Below are 20,947 nucleotides of genomic sequence, written 5' to 3' on the forward strand. Positions count from 1 at the left end.
TCATTCTAGCTTGTTGTTCTAGATTTATTTATTTAATTAATTGAATTTAACTTCCTCTGCTGCCGTGGTGGGATTTGAACTCATGTTTCTGGATCATTAGTTCAGTCCTCTAGATTACTTGTCCAGTAACATAGCCACGTTCCTGTTACCCTCGAATTAGAGCAATTGAAAGTACAGTATTTCGTATTTAAACCTGACTAGATCTAACAATGTGCTTTATGTAGAGGTTTCAGATCATTTAAGAACAGACTTTTAACCTTTCCCTAGTGTAAGTAATGCCAAATAAGGTGCTGCATTTTTATTCTGTTTTGATGACGTTGGCTTTTTTTGCCAGTTCTCAATCATCTCTAATATATTCAAAAATTGACATAAAACAACATCTATTTATACTTCAGTGGTAAGGGATTAATCATCCCAATAATCTAACCTGCATATTTGGTAGTGGACCCAAACACTATGCATCATAGAGCAGATGGAAGGGAGAAGAGTAGGAAGATGGATATAATTAAAGATGTCAGAAGAGACTTGCACTCTGAAGAAAAATAATTTCTGATAGGTCCACGTAGATGTTAAGTAGGGTGAGAGAGTAAATAGGACTACCAAAGTTTGTTGCTGACAAATATTGAGTCCAGTTTCTGTACATGCCTCTAATGGGGCACTTAAATGATATATCATGGATTAGTGCATAGTGTTTTTCATATCCCACTACAAGGTGAGCAGTGTGACTGCAGGATAAATCTGCGGAATCACTTCTGTTTTGGTGTTTTTCTACATCACCTTTGATTGGTTGGAATATAATCACAACTGGCATGAAACCAGATTCGAATATTTCAGGTAGTCTTTTGAAATGCCCTTAACCCTAAACTGTTAAGTTTTTAAAGGTAGAAAATAACTGGTGAGATCAATGGGGTAATTTTAATCCCAAAAACGGGTGGGTTGAGGTCAGGTCAGATGTAAAAATGTTTTAAATCTCAAACGCGACTCTAACCCGCGCACTTCCAGGTTCTTGCTATTGAGGGAGTGCAGCGAAGGTTCATCAGACTGATTCCAGGGATGGCTGGACTGACATATGAGGAGAGACGGGATCAAGTGGGCCTTTATACACTGGAGTTTAGAAGGATGAGAGGGGATCTCATAGAAATGTATAAGATTCTGACGGGACGGGACAGGTTAGATGTGGGAAGAATGTTCCCGATGTTGGGGAAGTCCAGAACCAGGGGACACAGTCTTAGGAGAAGGGGTAAGCCATTTAGGACTGAGATGAGGAGAAACTTCTTCACTCAGAATTGTTAACCTGTGGAATTCCCTGCCGCAGAGAGCCGTTGATGCCAGTTCATTGGATATATTCAAGAGGGAGTTAGATGTGGCCCTTACGGCTAAAGGGATCAAGGGGTATGGAGAGAAAGTGGAAAGGGGTACTGAGGTGAATGATCAGCCATGATCATATTGAATGGTGGTGCAGGCTCGAAGGGCCGAATGGCCTACTCCTGCACCTATTTTTCTATGTTTTTATGTTTCTATGTTAACAGAGGTGGGACAGGGGGCGGGCAGCCAACCGCTCCCAGGAGGTGGTGGGTTGGCCATTTAGGCTGAGAGCCTCACTTTTAATCTTACAGGTTTAACCTTGTCTGGCTGGGTTTCCCAGGCAGCTTAAAGGAGGCGAGGACTGCCTCGGGCAAAGGTTAAGTGCCCTTACATCACTGCTTGGGGCCCAGGAGCAACAGGAATGCTTCCCCCCATCCCAGGCTGGCTGCATCTTTGCCAACGGATCCCCGCCCCCTCCCTCACTCTGGACTACGGAGCGGACTCCCCTGCTCCGGGTTCGGGGATCGGACCCACCCAGCTCCCACTAGCAGCAGCAGGCTCTCAACCAGCTCCTGCAGCGTTCCCTGCCCAACTTGGGAGACAAGCCTGTCAATCAGACTAATTTCCAGCAGGGGCGAGATCCTGTTGAAAAAGAAAGACGCATGCTTTGAAGTCAAAACCCCACAGCATATGGGGCAATCCTGACCAAAACCTCTCTTCTCTCCATCTCCCCGTGCTGAGAAAACCTGCCGTTGTCAATTTCGGGGCCCATCTCTTTTCTACTTCTTAAATTTCACCAGTTAATGCAGGTAGTTGACCAGATCTCTATGAATGCTTTTAAGTACATGCGCACAGGCCTCTGCTTGCCTGATTTAAAAAGTAGTGCGATGGCCAGTGTAACTCCCATACTGTCTACTTGCCCTACTACAAAAATAGTAGCAGTGTCAAACCAGCACCTGCAGCACAATTGCATGAGTCTAAACTTGTATTTTATGTTTAGCTTTGGCTCTGGCTCCGATTACAAGAATCGACAATTTCTCCGACTCAAGTCACAGTGAAATCTCATCGCGCTCCAGCATTGTCAGCAATTGCTCTGTTGACTCCATGTGTGCTGCGATGCAGGATGAGAGATGTTTTCCGCCATCCCTCAGTATCCCCGATACAGTGGAAGCAGCTGGAGGGAGAAACGTGCAATCGACAGCCAGATCTGTGCAATCCTACACAAGGTAAGATGGCAGTCATCATGTAGTGGGATTTACTTGAAATTGGATATGCAGTATTTATCGTATTAACAGGAATAGCATTAAATGGCAATTCAATGCTTTCAGTTACATTGCTGGGAGTCGATGTGGACCATAAAAAAGTTTTCATGATTTAGGACTGCACATTTGTTCAAATGTTCAAGGAGAAAAATACTTCAGTAAATCTTAGCTACTCAACGAAGCCTGGCTGTTTTATTAATAAGAATTTGAGAATGTAATTACTGCTGTAGCCCAAATGATTAATAGCAACTCCAGCATGCAACAGTAATAGTAAAATGAATAATTAAATCTTTCATCTTGGGTTAGTGGTGCTCCGTTATTGTTGATGGTCTTTTTTGCTACTATTTTAATAGATTGACTTCTTTATTGCTTTATTTGTAATAACGTAGATCCTTCCAAAATAATTCAGATTTGTTTTGTAATTTCCACCCTGTTCTGTTCTCTCATTTGTATTTTTATAATCATTTGCATTTTTGCAAACTAATAGGAATTTATTAACATAAGCTGCTTGCCAGACAGTATAGGTCAATATTTTTCGAGATCCTGTATCATTATGCATCACTGCGAGGTAGCAGCAGCAGATGATGAAAAAATAAGTTGTGTAAAACACTGGGTGGGTGACAGAGTATTCCTGGCAGTGACTCTAGCGAGGCTCGAGGAACCAATAGCTTCCCTTGTTTCATTCTCGTACTTTATGATCTCATCTGAATTCTGCGCTTAGTTTACTATTTTGTAATACACTCCCATTTGTCATGTAGGCTTTACTTGTGTTTAGTGTGGCTTTTGCCTTCATCGAGCTGCATTTAAAAAGTTGGCGGAAGATTCTTTTTGTAAACTGCCCATTCCGAGTGTGCGTCCTATTTTACCATGTTTGGAATTATAAAACATTTGGAGGTGGCCTTTTTTTTTGTAAACTGGCTATTTCGGGTCACTTGAAGTCACCATTGTATCACTCTCCAGCCTTTCATTCAAAAATAATTTCAAGAAAAAGTCAAATTTTTCATAGATAAAAAACAGTTGTGGAATGATACTTTATGCAATGTAAACCATTCTAGCTATGCCCATTGTAAACAGCTTGTATTTGGGGTTGGTTTATTTTGCTTATCGTTTGTCTACTCTGCATTACTATTAATGAGTTTGTTGTCTTTGAAAATAGATGTAATGAATGGTCTGAGTGTCTAGTAACTGGTCCCATTTATCTGTATTTGAATGTAGTTAAGGAATAGAATATCTTATGTCATTGATGTTCATAGTCATATTCGTAAAGTTGCTCATGTTCAATCTGTCTATTGCAATAGAATTAATTGTACAACACGACCACCATCGCATTTGACATCTACATGAGCATATTGGTGGACAGAATTGTGATCATTTCATCCCTATTCTTCAAAACATTATATAAATCTCAGATACTAGCTTGCACCTCTGTGTAACTCGCTCTTCTGTACTTATTGGGGTTCAAAGGGATATCAAATATAGAGTGTACACCAGATTTCATAACAGAAATGTTACAATGGCGTAGTAGTGGCAGTGATATTTAGAGATTTGTGTAAAAGAAGTTACTGAGACAATGGAAGGAGACCAAATTATGGCTTTGGTTTTGCCCCTTTCTGAACAAAGTCAGATTCAAAATGAGTTCTCTAGCATTGTCATTCATCAATGCAGTACACATAACTAAATGCATATACCAACATTGTCTGTATTAATGGACCAGCAGTTGCCCTGTCATGTAGATTAAAATAATCTTAGTGAAATATATCAGAGTGTAATTTTAACATTGTGTTTTTCAACAATGATCAGTAGCAAATATCTATTTTAAATCATTTCATTCACATCAAAGCTAGACTTCTAACGTTCCCCCTTCCCCTTACAAGATATTGCTTGAGTGAGGGGAGAGTTATTCACTCTGAAAATTTGCAGAAACATCAAAACTCTTAGGGCATCTGGGTTTTAGCCATAGAAGGTTAATCAACAACGCAGCTAAAGATTGGTCAACCATAGGCTAAATAATAGTGACACATTTGTTTTCCCCTTCAGTTCTTCTGTAATTTTAAGTACTGAAAAGCGAGGGTGCCTGGTTATGGATACAGCAGTTACATCTTCAAGTAATGAAGAGTTGGCCCGCGAACACAATGATCACATCTCAATTGATGCAGCGGACAGTGGCCGTGGAAGCTGGACTTCCTGCTCCAGCAACTCCCATGACAACATCCAGACAATCCAAAATCAGAAAAGCTGGGACCTACTAAATGCATCTAAATATACTCATACTTTAGATGGACCAATTGCAGAAATTGAACTGACACACTGTTGGACCACAGGCTGTCACTTGTACTCTGGAGGCCTGACTAAAACCACTAGTCCGATTCAGTCTAAAGACACCATTGAATGTGTTCATTCCAGGGAAAGCTGGATGTCTTCAACAAATTCACATTTGGACAAGTTTGAAACGGACTGTGGGACCGTAAAACGAATAGGCTTGCACGAGACTACAGCTGAAGCACCTGGACGCAGTGCAAGCGTTATAAACTCTAAGCCAAACATTGATGCCTCTTGCAAAGCTGTTACTTCAAGCACAGAAAAGGGTCTTATAGGTAAGAGAAATTGCATGTAAATATCTTGCATTTACAATGTATTTTAATTTAAATTAGTTATGAAATAACAGCAACAGGTGCAGAATTTAGAGTGCTCCTGTAGTGAACCCGATTTCAAATGTTTTATCATCCTCAGTTATTAAATGATTGCATTACTAAAGATTTTGTTAGACTTGGAAGCATTAAGTTACTGAAAAGAATATTTGATACAATAGCATGTATTTGGGGTGCAAGAGATATTTATGGCCCAGAATTTATGATCCTGATGACCGCGAACTAGCAGCGTTTGACGTCATTTCGCCTTTGAAAGTGACCACAACTTCAGAATTTAATGCTTGCACAGCCTAATGCGGAAATCCTGAAATTGTGGTCTATCATTCACTACTCCTCCACAGACTGTGCTGTGCCCCGTCCCACAGAGCCGAATCAGTGAAATCTCTGAAATCATGGAAACTGGAGAAATCATCAGCTCTTCCACAGGAGCTACGCAGTTAAATACCCCAATAAAAATTGGAACCAAAGGGATTAGGTGTAACTGGGGTTTTAACAGCGTTTTGATTGCTTATTGACTGCTAAAACAAATTTTAATTTTGTGCAGCGCCAAATTTATCGAAGAAAAATTTTAAATTTTTTTTGTTCATCTTTATTTCAGGTTTGCCTTTTCCCCATGTAAGAGTCCCAATCTTTGTTTTGATCTCTAACATTTTTTAAAAGTTAGAATTTTAAAAGCTTAAGCAATTCCTGGTTCGCTGTCTGTAAGAATTCTGCATTTTGATTGGCTGTTTAGACAGCTTGTTAACGTCACAGCAGCTCGCACTATGGGCTTCCCACTATAAAAACATAGAAAATAGGTGCAGGAGTAGGCCATTCAGTCTTTTGAGCGTGCGCCACCATTCAATATGATCATGGCTGATCATGCAACTTCAGTACCCCATTCCTGCTTCCTCTCCATACCCCTGATCCCTTTAGCCGTAAGGGCCACATCTAACTCCCTTTTGAATATATCTAATAAACTGGCCTCAACAACTTTCTGTGGTAGAGAATTCCACAGGTTCACAACTCTCTGAGTGAAGAAGTTTCTCCTCATCTTGGTCCTAAATGGCTTACCCCTTATCCTTAGACTGTGACCCCTGGTTCTGGACTACGTTGATTTGAATTACATGTTGGAAAACCCAAACTTCTTGGCACGGAAATCGCAAGATGTCTGTGTGAAGCTTATTTTGGGGCCAGTGGCGAATGTCTTTCCTTCACTGCTGATCACAAATTCCGGGACAATATAATTTAGCAGTAGATGACTGGCAGTAAAGTACAGGGCGGTAATTCATACGTGAGGGAAAATTTATCTCATAGTGATCATAATATGATCAAGTGTAACATAGTGTTTGTAAGGGAGAAACGCAAAACGGCTACTTAGATTCTAGATTTAGATAGGGCTGACAATGCGATGAAACAGAGACTGTCAACAGTAAACTGGGCAAATCTGTTAATCGGTAAAACAACAGATGATCAGGAGTAGGCCATTTGGCCCCTCGAGCCTGCTCCGCCACCATTCAATAAGGTCATGGCTGATCTGATCATGGACTTAGCTCCACCTCACTTCCCGCTCCCCATAACCCTTTACTCCCTTGTTGCCCAAAAATCTGTCCATATCTCTGCTTTAAATATATTCAACTACAGCTCTCTAGGTCAGAGAATTCCATAGATTTACAACCTTCTGAGAGAAGAAATTTCTCCTCATCTCAGTTTTAAATGGGTGACCCCTTATTCTAAGATTATGTCCACTAGTTTTAGTTTCTCCTATGAGTGGAAATATCCTCTCTGCATACACCTTGTCGAGCTCCCTCATTATCTTATAAGTTTCAATAAGATCACCTCTCATTCTTCTGAACTCCAATGTGTATAAGCTCAACCTATCCTCATAAGTCAACCCCCTCATCTCCGGAATCAACCTAGTGAACCTTCGCTGGACAACCTCCAATGCAAGTATATACTTCCTTAAACACGGAGACCAAAACTGTACGCTGTACTCCAGGTGTGGCCTCACCAATACCCTGTACAGTTGTAGCAGGACTTCTCTGCTTTTATACTCTATCTCCCTTGCAATAAAGGCCAACATTCCATTTGCCTTCCTGATTACTTGCTGTACCTGCACATACTAACTTTTTGTGTTTCATGCACAAGGACCCCTAGGTCTCACTGTACTGCAGCACTTTGCAGTTTTTCTCCATTTAAATTATAATTTGCTTTTCTATTATTTCTGCCAAAGTGGGTAACCCCACATTATACTCCATCTGCCAAATTTTTGCCCACTCACTTAGCCTGTCTATATTCCTTTGCAGATTGTTTGTGTCTTCCTCACAATTTGCTTTCCCCCCATCTTTCTATCATCGGCAAACTTGGCTCTCTTACACTCAGCCCCTTCATCCAAGTCATTGATATAGATTGTAAATAGTTGAGGATCCAGTACCGATCCCTGCGGCACCCCACTAGTCACTGTTTGCCAAATGGAAAATGACCCATTTATCCCGAATCGCCGTTTTCTGTTAGTTAACCAATCCTCTATCCATGCTAATATATTACCCCCAACCCCGTGAGTTTTTATCTTGTGCAGTAACCTCTTATGTGGCACCTTATCGAATGTCTTTTGGAAATCCAAATACACCACATCTACTGGTTCCCCCTTATCCACCCTACTCGTTACATCCTCAAAGAGCTCCAGCAAATTTGTCAAACGTGACTTCTCTTTCATGAAACCATGCTGACTCTGCTTGATTGAATCATGCTTTTCCAAATGTCCCGCTACTGCTTCCTTAATAATGGACTCCAGCATTTTCCCAACGACAGATGTTAGGCTAACTGGTCGATAGTTCCCTGCTTTTTGTCTGCCTCCTTTTTTAAATAGGGGTGTTATATTTGCGGTTTTCCAATCTGCTGGGACCGTCCCAGAATCCAGGCAATTTTTGTAGATTACAACCAATGCATCCACTATCTCTGCAGTCACTTCTCATAAGTCCCTAGGATGTAAGCTATCAGGTCCAGGGGACTTGTCCACCTTTTGTCCCATTAGTTTACCTAGTACTACTTCATTAGTGATAGTAATTGTATTAAATTCCTCCCTCCCTATACCCTCTTGATTATCCACTATTGGGATGTTTTTAGTGTGAAGACCAATACAAAATATTTGTTCAACGTCTCTGCCATTTCCCTGTTCTCCATTATTAATTCCCCAGTCTCATCCTCCAGAAGACCAACATTTACTTTAGCCACACTTTTCCTTTTTATATACCTGTAGAAACTCTTACTATCTGTTTTATATTTCGTGCTAGTTTACTTTCATAATCTATCTTCCCTCTCTTAATCATTTTTTTAGTCGTTCTCTGCTGGCTTTTAAAAATTTCCCAATCCTCTGGCCTCCCACTAGTCTTGGCCACATTGTATGCCTTTATTTTCAATTTGATATCTCCCTTATTTCCTTAGTTAACCACGGATGGTTATCCCTTCTCTTACAGTCTTTCCTTCTCATTGGAATATATTTTTGTTGCGAGTTATGAAATATCTCCTTAATTGTCTGGTGCTGCTCATCAACCGTCCCATTCTTTAGTCTATTTTCCCAGTCCGTTTTAGGCAACTCTGCCCTCATACCTTTGTAGTCTCCTTTATTTAAGCTTAGGACCCTGGTTTGAGAACCAACTTTCTCAGCCTCCAACTGAATTTGAAATTCAACCATATTATGGTCACTCATTCCTAGAGGATCTTTTACTATGAGATCATTGATTAATCCTGCCTCATTACACATACTAGATCTAAGATAGCCTGCTTCCTAGTTAGTTCCATAACATACTGTTCAAGGAAACTATCCTGGATACACTTTTTGAATATATTTAAGGTAGAGATAGACAGACTTTTGAGCGATAAGGGAGTGAAGAGTCTAATGTCTTGAGACTGACTTTCTTTTATTGTTAGATAATACAGCCCAGTTTGTAATTTTAACAGGCAGGGAAGTGGAGCTGAGCCCAAGATCAGATCAGTCATGATCTTATTGAATGGCGGAGCAGGTTCTGGGGGCCAAATGGCCTACTGCTGCCCCTATTTCTTATGTTCTTATGTAACAGAGGGGGTTGATGAGGGCAATGCGGTTGAAATGGTGTACATGGATTTCCAACAAAGTTCCACAAAGTGCCATATGCAAAGCTAAAGCCCATGGAATAAAAGGGACAGTGGCAGCATGGATATGAATTTGGCCCAGTGAAAGGAAACAGAGTAGTGATGAATGGTTGTTTTTCGGACTGGTGGAAGGTATACAGTGGTGTTCCCCAGGGGATCGGTTCTAGGACCACTGCTATTCCTGATATATATTAATGGCTTGGATGTGGGTGTACAGGGCTCAGTTTCAAATTTTTCAGATGACCCAAACTTGGAAGTATAGTGAACAGTGAGGAGAATAGTGATAAACTTCAAGAGGACGTAGACAAGCTGGTGGAATGGCGGACCCGTGGCAGATGAAATTTAATGCAGAAAAGTGCGAAGTGATACATTTTGGTAGAAAGAATGTGGAGAGGAAATAAAAACTAATGGGGACAATCCTAATGGGAATGCATGAATAAAGAGACGTAGGGGTACATGTGCACAAATTGTTGAAGGTGGCAGTGTAGGTTGAAAAATTATGACAAACCTGTATAAAACACTGGTTTGGCCTCAACTGGAGTATTGTGTCCAGTTCTGGCCATCGCATTTTAGGAAAGATGCGAAGATCTTGGAGATGGTGCAGAAAAGAGTTACGAGAATGACTTGAGGGATGAGGGACTTCAGTTATGGGGGTAAACTGGAGAGACTGGGGTTGTTCTCAGAGCAGAAAAGATTGAAAAGAGATTTAATCTAAATGTTCAAAATCATAAGTGGTCTGGACAGTGTAGATAGAGAGAAAATACTCCAATTGGCAGAACGGTCGAGAACCAGAGGACACAGATTTAAGGTTATTGGCAAAAGCACCAAAGGCGACGTAAACCTTTTTATGCAGCGAGTGGTTTGGATCTGGAATGCACTGCCTGAAAGGGTGGTGGAGTCTGCCTCCATCATGGCTTTCAAAAGGGAGTTGGATAAGTACATGAAGGAAAATAATTTGCAGGGCTACGGAGAAAGGGAAGTGAGACTAGCTGAAATGCTCGTGCAGAGAACCGGCGTGGGCTCGACGTGCCAATTCTTCCTTGCTGTAACCATGCTATGATTCTATGACCACACATGACATTGTGTGAGCAGTTTTGGGCACCACACCTTAGGAAAGATATATTGGCCTTAGAGGGTGTGCAGCGTAGATTTGCCAGAATGATACTTGGACTCCAAGGGTTAAATTATGAGGAGAGGTTAGGGTTGTATTCCCTGAATTTTCAAGCTGTTGAGGGGAACTGATAGAATAGATAGAGATAAACTATTTCCGCTGGTAAGGGAGTCTAGGAATAGGGGGCATAGTCTAAAAATTAGAGCCAAGACTTTCAGGAGTGAAGTTCGGAAGCACTTCTACACGCAAAGGTTGGTAGAAGTTTGGAACCTTTTTCCGCAAACCGCAATTGATGCTAGGTCAATTGATAATTTTAAATCTGAGATTGATTTTTTTTAACCTAAGGTATTAAGGGATATGGGGCAAAGGCGAGTATATGGAGTTAGGTCACAGCCCTGATCTCATTGAATGGGGGAACAGGCTCAAGGGGCTAAATGGCCTACTCCTGTTCCTAAGATATTCTAGCAAACACTGCTCTTGTCACCCCAAGGTTGAAGCTTTGTTGAAAGCATATAGCACAACGGAATTTAAAGCATGTCTGGAGTACTGTTGAGGTATGGTGATATAGGTAAAAGGCATAAAGATTATTGTGACATTGGGCATATATGATATTGTCATGTCACTTAGTGCATCACAATATAGCAGCAGTCTCGGGTTCAGTTTAACTGATCTCAATTAGAGCAGTGGTAAGCTATTAGTTACATTTTAATTATTGACAGGCATAACAGGATTTAAGTTTATCTTCATAATTTTTCTCATGGTATATTCTTCAATATACCAAGGTCATGAAAGGATAGCACCAAGCAGAGATGAGGCATTTCCTGGGGTTCACATGCACAGATCTTTGAAGGTGGCCGGATTAGTTGATAAAACTGTTGAAAGAACATCTGGGATCCTTGGCTTTATAAATAGAGGCATAGGATACAAAAAGAAGGAAATTATGCTAATCATTTATAAATCACTGATTAGTCCTCAGCTAGAGTATTGTGCAAATTCTATTCACCACACTTTAGGAAGCACATCAAGACCCTGGAGAGGGTGCAGAGGAGATTTACCAGAATTATACCAGTGATAAGGGACCTCATTTAAGTGGAGCGACTAGAGAAGCTGGATTGTACTCTTTAGAGCAGAGGAGGTTAAGGGAAGATTTAATAGAGGTGCTGAAAATGAATGAGGATTTTGATCGAGTAAATAAGGAGAAACTATTTCCACTGGCAGGTGGATCGGCAACCAGAGGACACAGATTTAAGCTAATTGGCAAAAAGAACGCAGAGGAGATGAGGTGAAATGTTTTTACGCAGTGAGTTGTTATGATCTGAAATTCATTGCCTGAAAAGGTTATGGGAGCAGATTGAATAGTAACTTTCAAAAGGATTTGGATATATACTTGAAAATGAAAAATTTGCAGAGCTGTGATGAAAGAGCAAGGGGAGGTGGGACTAATTGATAGCTTTTTGAAACAGCTGGCACAGGCACAGTGGGCCAAATAGCCTGCTTCTGTGCTATATGATTTTATGATTCTATTTCTTTATCTAAATCTGAAGCTGGTTTTTGTGGAGAACCTAATATAAGGAAATGCTAGTTTTCTTTGCATGTTATAACTCTGATAACACCAGTATATTAGATTAGATTTTGCTGCTGTTATTTTATTTCAGTTTAGAAATTAATCATTTTATATTTCTTAACCTCCTAACAATTCATATCTTTATATTTTTTAATCTCATTGACTTTTCCTTTCATGAACCTCATTAACGTAACAATGATTATCTCTTATGCTAGTGTATTGTGTTACTGCAGCCCAAAGGGATGGTAGGTATAGAGAGCCACCACCCACTCCTCCGGGATACGTGGGAATTCCAATAGCAGATGTTAAGGAAGGAGGACATCACCATCCGCACTTAAAACCTCCAGACTATAGCGTGGCATTGCAAAGGTCACGGATGGTAACACAGATGTGTGACCCAACTAGACTGCCGCCGATTCCCATTGCTAGCCAACCTACGTCAAGCAACCAACCTAAAGGTCTGGGCCTACCTCAGTGGCGTAAACTCTCTGAGTCCGACCCTAGACTAGTACAGCCTAACCACCAGGGTTTTCAAGATAACGAAGATGATGGTAGGTTGCCCATTCGTAAGAACCCTTAGAAGTAAAATAAGTAGCCTCTAGTAATTACTCAATATTCATTGGTCTAACTTTAATTCAGTCATTTTGTGTAGTAGCTGAAGTCACTTGATTAGTAAATGACATAGAGCATCTTGTGTTATAAAGTAGAATTAAGTATTCTAAAATTTAGTCATCTTTGAGCAAAATCCTTTAAAACATCTTTGTACTCAAAGTTTTCACCTGTATTTTTGGAATAAACCCCAACATATCTCTTTTGTCTACTCAGCGACACACAAATCTCAGCTATGAGTGTGAATGTAGTGATGGTTTTTTGAGTGGTCTATTTGAAGTGCTCTACTAAAACCAATCTAAGCAGGCTGCCAGAAGGTTCTCCGCAAGAGCCCAGAGACAGCTCTCCTGCTGATTTTCTTCTCCTTCTGCTCTGACGAGAAATGTCTGGCCTAGGCTTGACTTATTTTCATGACAAAGCAACAGAGGTCAGGGATTCAGCACTGTGCCAGACTATGCCTGTGCCTCCCAACTCCATGATACATTGGGCCCCAAAATACTGTACTATCCAGAATTGTATTTATTTCTAAAGGATTTATCATTAAAAAATAGTTCTTGAACCAAACTAATTAGCAAGTTTTTAAAATTCTGAATATATAGATCATTGTTGAAGTTTTTATTGATTCTGCTACCGGCCCAATTTCGAGGTCTTTCTGTCCCCAGTCATTCTCAAACTAACTGAGTTTCTGTTAAATTTTGGATCTGGTGACAACGAACACAATTAGTGAGGAGGACGCGCCTCATTTCATATACCATGTAACTCCTCTCATTGCGAGACCAGCACAAGCTCAGTTTACATGAAGATCCCAGTGTGAAAGTAATTTTCAATCCAACAGTTGCTAAATGGTTTCCATTTCCATTTGTAAATATTGTTCACTTTTCCATTTAACACACGTATTCCATTTTAGCCTCCCTGTTAAATGTTTATTTTACATTTAAAATCTAATTACTGTTTCATTGTTACACTATTCGTATTCTGAGGTGATTTGTGTTATTTTTCTGTTTAATTCAGTAATGTGTTGTAATTGAATGCACTGAAGTGCTAAGCTCTATCATCTTGTTACAATCCTAGACATAATAGAATTATTCAATCATAGTTAAATAAGTGTATTTAGTTTCTAAGCACATTTTTGCAATTCCCAATTTCTTTAGCAGTAGTTGAAGTGTTCTGTCTCATGCAAGGTTATAAGTATGATTTGTCTATGTTCACCTATTGCAGATAACAGGATTCTGTTACTCGTTTTTAAAATATATATTAGATTAACAATTGCCTGCTAATCAACCACAAATTATTTTTCAAACTTTCAAGAATTATAGCATAATTGTCAATTAGCTATTAGTCCTTCAGTGTGAACATTATGACACATATTGTCAACACTAAAAAGATGTAACATTGAATAAAACCACCTACTGCAGTCAACAGTAGAGATAATTTATATGGTTCTGATTTCAAAGCAATAATCTAATCTAAGCAGATTACTGCTTTATTTCCGATTATTTCTGAATGTGGTAACATTTATCTTTATGCATAAAATGGCTCCATTGAAATGAATTTCCGCTCATTATCCTAATCGCTTCTTTAAATCGAAATGTCTCACGTTTACAGTTTAGTCTTGGTACAAAATTGGGTAGTGAAATAATGAAATATCTCCTCCATTTTACAGAAGACGAGCAGGTTTCTGCAGTTTGATACTTGGAACCTTTCAGGTTACCACTGCGACAGTGGAACACAGGACAGCTAAGGACCACATTTATCTTTTTCAGAATGCAGGCAGCTGCTTTTTTCATTCTTTCTGCCTTAAAGTACACCTTCTGCGTGTCATGTGCTGCATGTGGCAAGACCATGAAGACCCGTCCACGTTGTCTTTGAGTAAACAGTAATTAAATCAAATACACTTTAGTTTTCCAAGCTTGTAAAGCAGCATTCAACCCTGCTATCTGAAGTACAGTACTTGGTAAATTTAAGTTTGCCAAATTCTTTTTCATTTTGGAAGTATTAGATGTTAGGCTGTAAGGTAGTTTTAATTAATGAATTGTATTGTAATTTAATCTCTTGTGCATATTTTGAATATGAGCATTAGTATACAAATAACTAGACTGGTTTGGGTTAGCAATCCTTCAGCCACGAGATGCTACATAGGTAGTAGCCAAATAACAATGGTAAATTATATATTGCGCACCCCAAACAGGATATAACATTCTCCATTGCTCCTCAATGTGTATTCTGTTTATACCACAGTTTAGTAATTAACATTAAAATACAAATTAGTGTCTATTCAATTTTAATGGAAGCCGCATTGACACATATTTGGCACACTGATTTTAGTGGCATCAGTTGTAAATTGTTCTTGTTGCTCACAGTGCCTTGTGCTGTCAAGTAGCAGAATACATAATCGGTTGGTATAAATTCAGTTATAAGCTTCTAAAACACTGTGGGAGAGGAAATTGCCCTATTTTTGGCAGATAATTTGAATTTTTGCCACCCGGCGGGAGACGGATAAAAGCGCGGGGAAATTGAGCTGTTAGTTTTGAAAACCGGCTCCCAGCGCTTTTGGGCGCTGTTCGAGGCAGTGGAGGGGCAGGAGCGGGCTGGTGTCCATCAGTGCCACGCAGACGGTCGCATTTACGCGTCGCACCATCCCTCCCCTTCATTTAAAGGGGAGGGACACTGTGAGGCCTCCGTGGCATCCACTGAGCCATCAGGGAGGGGTTTGGCCAGGCCAGTGGCCCAGCACGCAAGTTGGCGGCCCGGCCAAACCAGCAGCCGCCATTGTCGGACCAACTGCAGAGTCGGCTGACAATTTTTTTAAAAATGGTGGCCGTGGCGGTGCACCCTCCCCTTTAAGAGGGGCCGCACCGCTCAACCACTCACAAAGCTGTCAGTGGCACCAACCAGCGGCAGCCCGCTCCCACAGGGCAATTCCCCCCACAGGGTTAGGGCGGGGCGGGAAACATGAGGTGCAGCGGAAACTTGTTTCCGTCGCCAGTGGGTGGAAAGGCCTTACCGTCCTGTTACCTGTTGGCTTTAAAAAGGGGGCAATTTTGGCCCCTGTGTGCACAAACAAGATAGGAGTCTGTCTGGATTAGACAGCTGTTCTGCACTAAGCCAAGGCCAGATGAAGATGGTCTATTTATAGCTACAGAAGTGGCTTATGAGGAAATCAATGGTTCCTTATTTCACTGTCAGAGCAACACTGCAGATATGCTAATCATTGAAAGCATTTGTGTTATGTGATTGCTTAAAATTCTATTTAAATATGCCAGTGTTTGCTTGGGCTGTTGAGCTATGCAGGAAAATAAATTGCAGTTTTTTAGTTACCTAGGATGCAGTTTAGCTCACATTGTTAATTTTTAATCATTGCATCTTCATTCTTTGCATTAGTTAACTAATCCTATCTTCTCCAAAACTCTATTGAACAGTAGATACAGATTATTCATCCCTAGAATTACTTCTTTAAGGCATTCAAAATCTAGTAGTTTTTAATTACTTATTTGATGGTCTAGTTATTTGTATGTGTATCTGATCATATATGTGACTGGAAAAACTTTACTTTCATCAAGAGCAGCCTCTGACGTCTTTATTTCTTACATTGGATAGTAGTTGTGTAATGACATTACTTGACTTTTTAAAAAATCATTTAACTGTGGCATTGTCTTCACACCTTAATTGGTGAGGAAAGTTTACAAGGTGAGCAAGGTAAAGTTATTATATTTAATTTTTTGCCAGAATTAATTTTAGTTTCCCAGATTGTGATTGGCCATTATTTATGGTCAGGAATCTTGGGAATGGTTCCTTGTGCCTTTATTTAATAGTAGGGGCAGCAAGGTTTTTGAAACCAAATAGTAAATTAAAACAAGTACAGTATTATGATCGCCAGAAACTTCCTTCTTAAAGGACTAAAAGGCTTCCTGCCCCTTAAGTGTAAATAAATGGAGATATAAAAAGATAAATAAGAAAAAAACTAAATCCTGATTAGTTTTCTTTATATTCAGATTACAGTGTGGCTTGCGTCTGCTTGTCCTACTCTGTGACTGTTTGGAAATTTAGCTGATCATATTGATCAGTTTGTTCAACAAAGATTGTGTAGAATTCATAGTAGCAAATCTTTTCAGTGCTTTATTTAAATCTAATTTAAAACTCTTCAGCATTAGGTGATTGTTTGCATTTTTCACAATCATTTGTTAATGGTAATTTGGGCTTTATTTTTGATATATATAAATATATATAACTGGAGTGCACTTCATGGACTATGTATTCATATCAAATCGGGCGTAAGGTGTATTGAATAAGCTGCACAATCATTGTAAGCATACAGGTATTAGAGAAATATTCAACACATGTCCATTCACAAAGAAAAAAAGTAATTGTAAAGTATAATGTAATATCAACTAATGTTTTTTTCTCATACTTTTGATACTACTTGTAACTTATGTCTTTTAGAAAGACAGTTGGTGTCTGTATGCTTTTTTTGTACTTTTATCAGTGATTGTACATATTTGTTATATTTTTGTTGAACAAATGTTATAAAATGTATTGTTTATTTCTTCAGATTCCATTGAAATGAAGTTGTAAACCAATAAATAAATGATGTATGACCATAGTCTTTTTTAATAGCATATTCATGTTTTTTTTTAAATCATGTTCTGGGTGAATGTTGGAACCTAGTTTGTGCCCATGATTTCCCATATTGTAACTTAGTGCATGGTATGAAAGAAAGTGAATTTAAAAACAAAATAATTAGTCAACTTCAAAGCCATATGATTACACAAGTCAGGGTTAATGTTATAAGTGAATGGAATGGAACACTTTCCAATTTCAAGTGCTCGTTGTCCACATCAAGCACTCCCAGGTGACAGCTGACAGGGAAGCTCTCTCTACTCGACCACATCAATATGTCTTCACTCCAGCCTTAGAACAGCACTTCTTACTGCACAACTGTGACATATCCATTTCCCATCCCCAAGGTCCTTCTAAATGTTTCCCTACATTACAAAAGTAACTGCATTTCAAAAGTACTTCATTGGCTGTGAAGTGCTTTGGGACATCCTAAGGTAATGAAAGGCTCTATCAATATAAGTTTATTTGTTAAATTAGATTGAAAAATTCGGGCAGTTTTGAGTTGTGGGCCCATGCTCACTTGGGATTGAGTTGGAATTTCCCAAATCCATGTTAGATTCTCTGACAGCTAGAAATAGAAAAGTGCCATGGTGGAAGAGCAGCAGTATGCTAACACACTACCCATCCTCTTTTTAAGGTGTTTTTCTCATTATTGTTTCAGTCTCATCACTTAACCCACAATCCACTGTTGGGAAAGTGCAGGAATAACGAGCTATTCAAAACATCAATGCAAAGGAGCTATACAAGAACAGGCACAGAATTTTTTTTCTTTGCCTTAAATTACATAATTTACAGGGGGTATTGCTGTTTGAACAGGAGTGTCAGCGCAAAAGATGAGTTACAGTATGACTCAAACAACAACATTATTGTTATGTGAGTGTCTGAAACTTGAAAGTATCAGCATCACACCTGATCAATTTTCGGAAATACTTTACAAGAAGTGAGGATATCCCTTCAATGCGTATCCATGCTCCGAGCTTTCTGTTCTCTACTTGGATTTCCTAAAGAAAAGGAGCATCCTGGAAACTGCCATCTATCCAAACCTGCATGTCTCAAAATTTACTACTATGTTTAATGACTCTCAAGTGCTTTCTACAGATGCTCATTTAATCTTTTCTCTAAACACATTTATTTTTTTTAAAAAGATGTCCTCTGAGACACATTTTTTTCATAACTCAAGTTGATACTGATATTTTTTGCACCAACAATTGGGATGGGACTGTTTCCCATTGCTCTACTGGAATTTATGTTTTTGCAAAGCAGGATTAAGAGATTTAGTGTACAGAGATTGTTAAAATGCTTTCATAATTAAAGTATAACTATTCAGATTTTTTTTTTGTATTTTACATAGATCAGTCAGTACGCTACATTCATTTACAACGTCTCAAATCCGGCTATCCAAAAATTGGAATTGTCCAAAAACCGGACATTTTTGAGAAAATCCCATTTGATATTCAGTAAAATAAAATCCGGAATTATTGTTCAAAAATCGGCGAACCGGACTAGTTATCAGCTTCGGGGATGCGGAGGATCCTCTTTGGAGAAATCTTGACAGATCGGAAAAGCTGGTTTTCGACGCATGCGCATTGCGCCCCGCCAGTTCCGTGTGCATGTCATACGGACCTAGCGAGGAATTTTCGGGCTATAGATTTTCTTGTCTGAAATCCGGAAAAATATGAAAACCAGCATGGTCTCGGTCCCAAGGTTGCCGGATTTGAGACGTTGTACCTGTATATTTCCTAAGACGACACACCAGCTGCAGTCAAGAGGGTCAGTTGGGTCATTTGCTCCTAGGCCTCCACGAATGAAAATCTCATCTGACTATTGGAAAGTACACACAAGTGGCTAAAGAAAAAAGGGAATTTGCCATCTTCCCTGTGAGGAAAAATCTGATGACTTTCACAAGGAATGAAACTAAGATTCAGAATCCCTTGGCCTGGGGTAATCAAAGCCGCATTGTTTTACACCAACGTGCTGCATAATCTTACTAAATAAATAATGTAAAATATATATACAGGTACTCTTAATGTAAGCCATGTTTCCCAGTTAATGACCACTCTGCTGACACCCCTATATTTGCTCTTATTCCTCATGTATTCTAAAATGTTTGTCTTTGAAGGAACCAGCTGTTTACTTGGCTATAATTATCACTGGGAATTTCCTCGGGTTTTTCCGATTGGCCTCTAACTTTGGTGGAAAAATGGCGGAAACCACGGAAATGGGGTTTCTGCCGATCTGCAGGGGAAAATTAAATGTACACTATAGATATATCAAGAGTTGCCATGTTGGGGGAAAAATCAAACGCAACTCTTGAAGCTATACAAACACTACAGTGAAATGTTATTTATTAGCACAAAATTTACTTATATTAGAAAATTGTAAAATGAATATAATTGACAGTTTGCATGGAAACAGTAACAAGTTCAGTTATCTGAAGTTGATCTTATTTTTCAAAACAATTGTGATCCTGACCTGGACTAGTTCCTGTAGTTGAAGTGGTATGAATGTTTTTTTCCACCTGCTGGATTTGAATTGGAAACTGGTGCTTTTTAAGGTGCTATCGTTCAGTGCTAAATTGACCATCAAACTCAGAGGAAAAACATTTGAGCTGGTGTGGGAAATGAAAAAATGTCGCACTGGTGCGGTAGGGTGTGTTCTCCTGAGTTTGGGGCTGAGGTACCATTGTTGGGTTGAGTAGAGGAAACTTTATTCTGCATCGAAATGTGCTATTACCTTGCTTAGTTGCGAGTGCTTGATGATGATGCTGGAAATAGAAATTCTTCCATTCCCAACATGCCTCAATGAACACAAAAGGTTCCTCCTCTGGAAAAAGTTTTTTTTTTAAAGCCCTGTAGTCGAACTTCAACAAATGCTTTTTACTTTTTTTTAAAAAGATGTGGTTGAACTGTAATAAATGTTTTTAAAAGATGGAATTAAAAGAATGAGTGCACACACAGATTAACTTCCCCTTTGTGGCTGGAGGGAAACATTCCAATTGAATTATGAGACACTATTTCTCCTGGTGATCTAAATGATGAGAGACTGTGGTTTTCATGTGTTCTAGCAATTAAATTCTTGTATGTATTCATTCTTTCTGATCCCTTTGACTTTGTAAATAAAATTGAGGGAGCTTGGAACAAGGAAAATCCTAATAATTTTCATTTTGGCGATGAAAGCTGTGGTTTGACACCTGCTTTCCCTCCTTTGCTTTATGACACTGCCAGGAAAGGGGCATGCTCCATGAAGTGAATTTAAACAAGCTTACAGTGTCTGCTTTTGATGGACAATTTGTTTATTGAAATGGACATATTTAGAGCTCGTCTATTACTGCAGGTGAGATTGATTTTATTATGAATTCCAGACTTTCGCGTCTCACCCCTTCGAAGGATACAAGATTGTGCCATTTGTCACAGGGACACAAAAGAGAATGATCCTATGTATGAAATTCCCAAGATCTTGTCTTGCATGCAAAGCTTAATAGCAAATCGAGTTCCATTCGGGTATATCCAGCACCAAAATGGCCATTTAATTTTCTTTTCGACTATGTTGAATTTGGGAGAGAGATGCAGTGCTTTGCGAGATTAAAAAAAGTGCCAAGAAGACCAGGTCTTCTCCTGGAGCTCAAACTCGTAGTTTGGCATTTGTGTGATTCTACATAAACTGATATATCCTCCCTTTGAACTTATCATGTGTAGTTTCAGATATGAGAAACTTCCAACTC

The 20,947-nt window shown here is 39.4% G+C and overlaps 1 protein-coding gene across 13 annotated transcripts in view; it reads left to right on the plus strand.

Moving 5' to 3' along the window:
* Nucleotides 1–17,015, plus strand: part of LOC139262901 (rap guanine nucleotide exchange factor 6-like) — a 448,770-nt gene extending 431,755 nt beyond the window's left edge. For 8 of the 13 annotated variants that reach the window (XM_070878168.1, XM_070878172.1, XM_070878170.1 and 5 more), the window contains 4 exons: nucleotides 2,306–2,531; nucleotides 4,605–5,161; nucleotides 12,216–12,551; nucleotides 14,273–17,015. In XM_070878168.1, the coding sequence (XP_070734269.1) occupies nucleotides 2,306–2,531; nucleotides 4,605–5,161; nucleotides 12,216–12,551; nucleotides 14,273–14,298 (1,145 nt within the window). In that variant the 3' untranslated portion in view covers nucleotides 14,299–17,015. The remainder of the gene's footprint in view (nucleotides 1–2,305; nucleotides 2,532–4,604; nucleotides 5,162–12,215; nucleotides 12,552–14,272) is intronic. The other 5 variants (XM_070878176.1, XM_070878182.1, XM_070878169.1 and 2 more) reach the window with 4 other exon arrangements.
* Nucleotides 17,016–20,947: the final 3,932 nt, after the last annotated feature.

The sequence above is a fragment of the Pristiophorus japonicus genome, chromosome 4 (genome assembly GCF_044704955.1).
Source record: "Pristiophorus japonicus isolate sPriJap1 chromosome 4, sPriJap1.hap1, whole genome shotgun sequence".
Classification (NCBI taxonomy): domain Eukaryota; kingdom Metazoa; phylum Chordata; class Chondrichthyes; family Pristiophoridae; genus Pristiophorus; species Pristiophorus japonicus.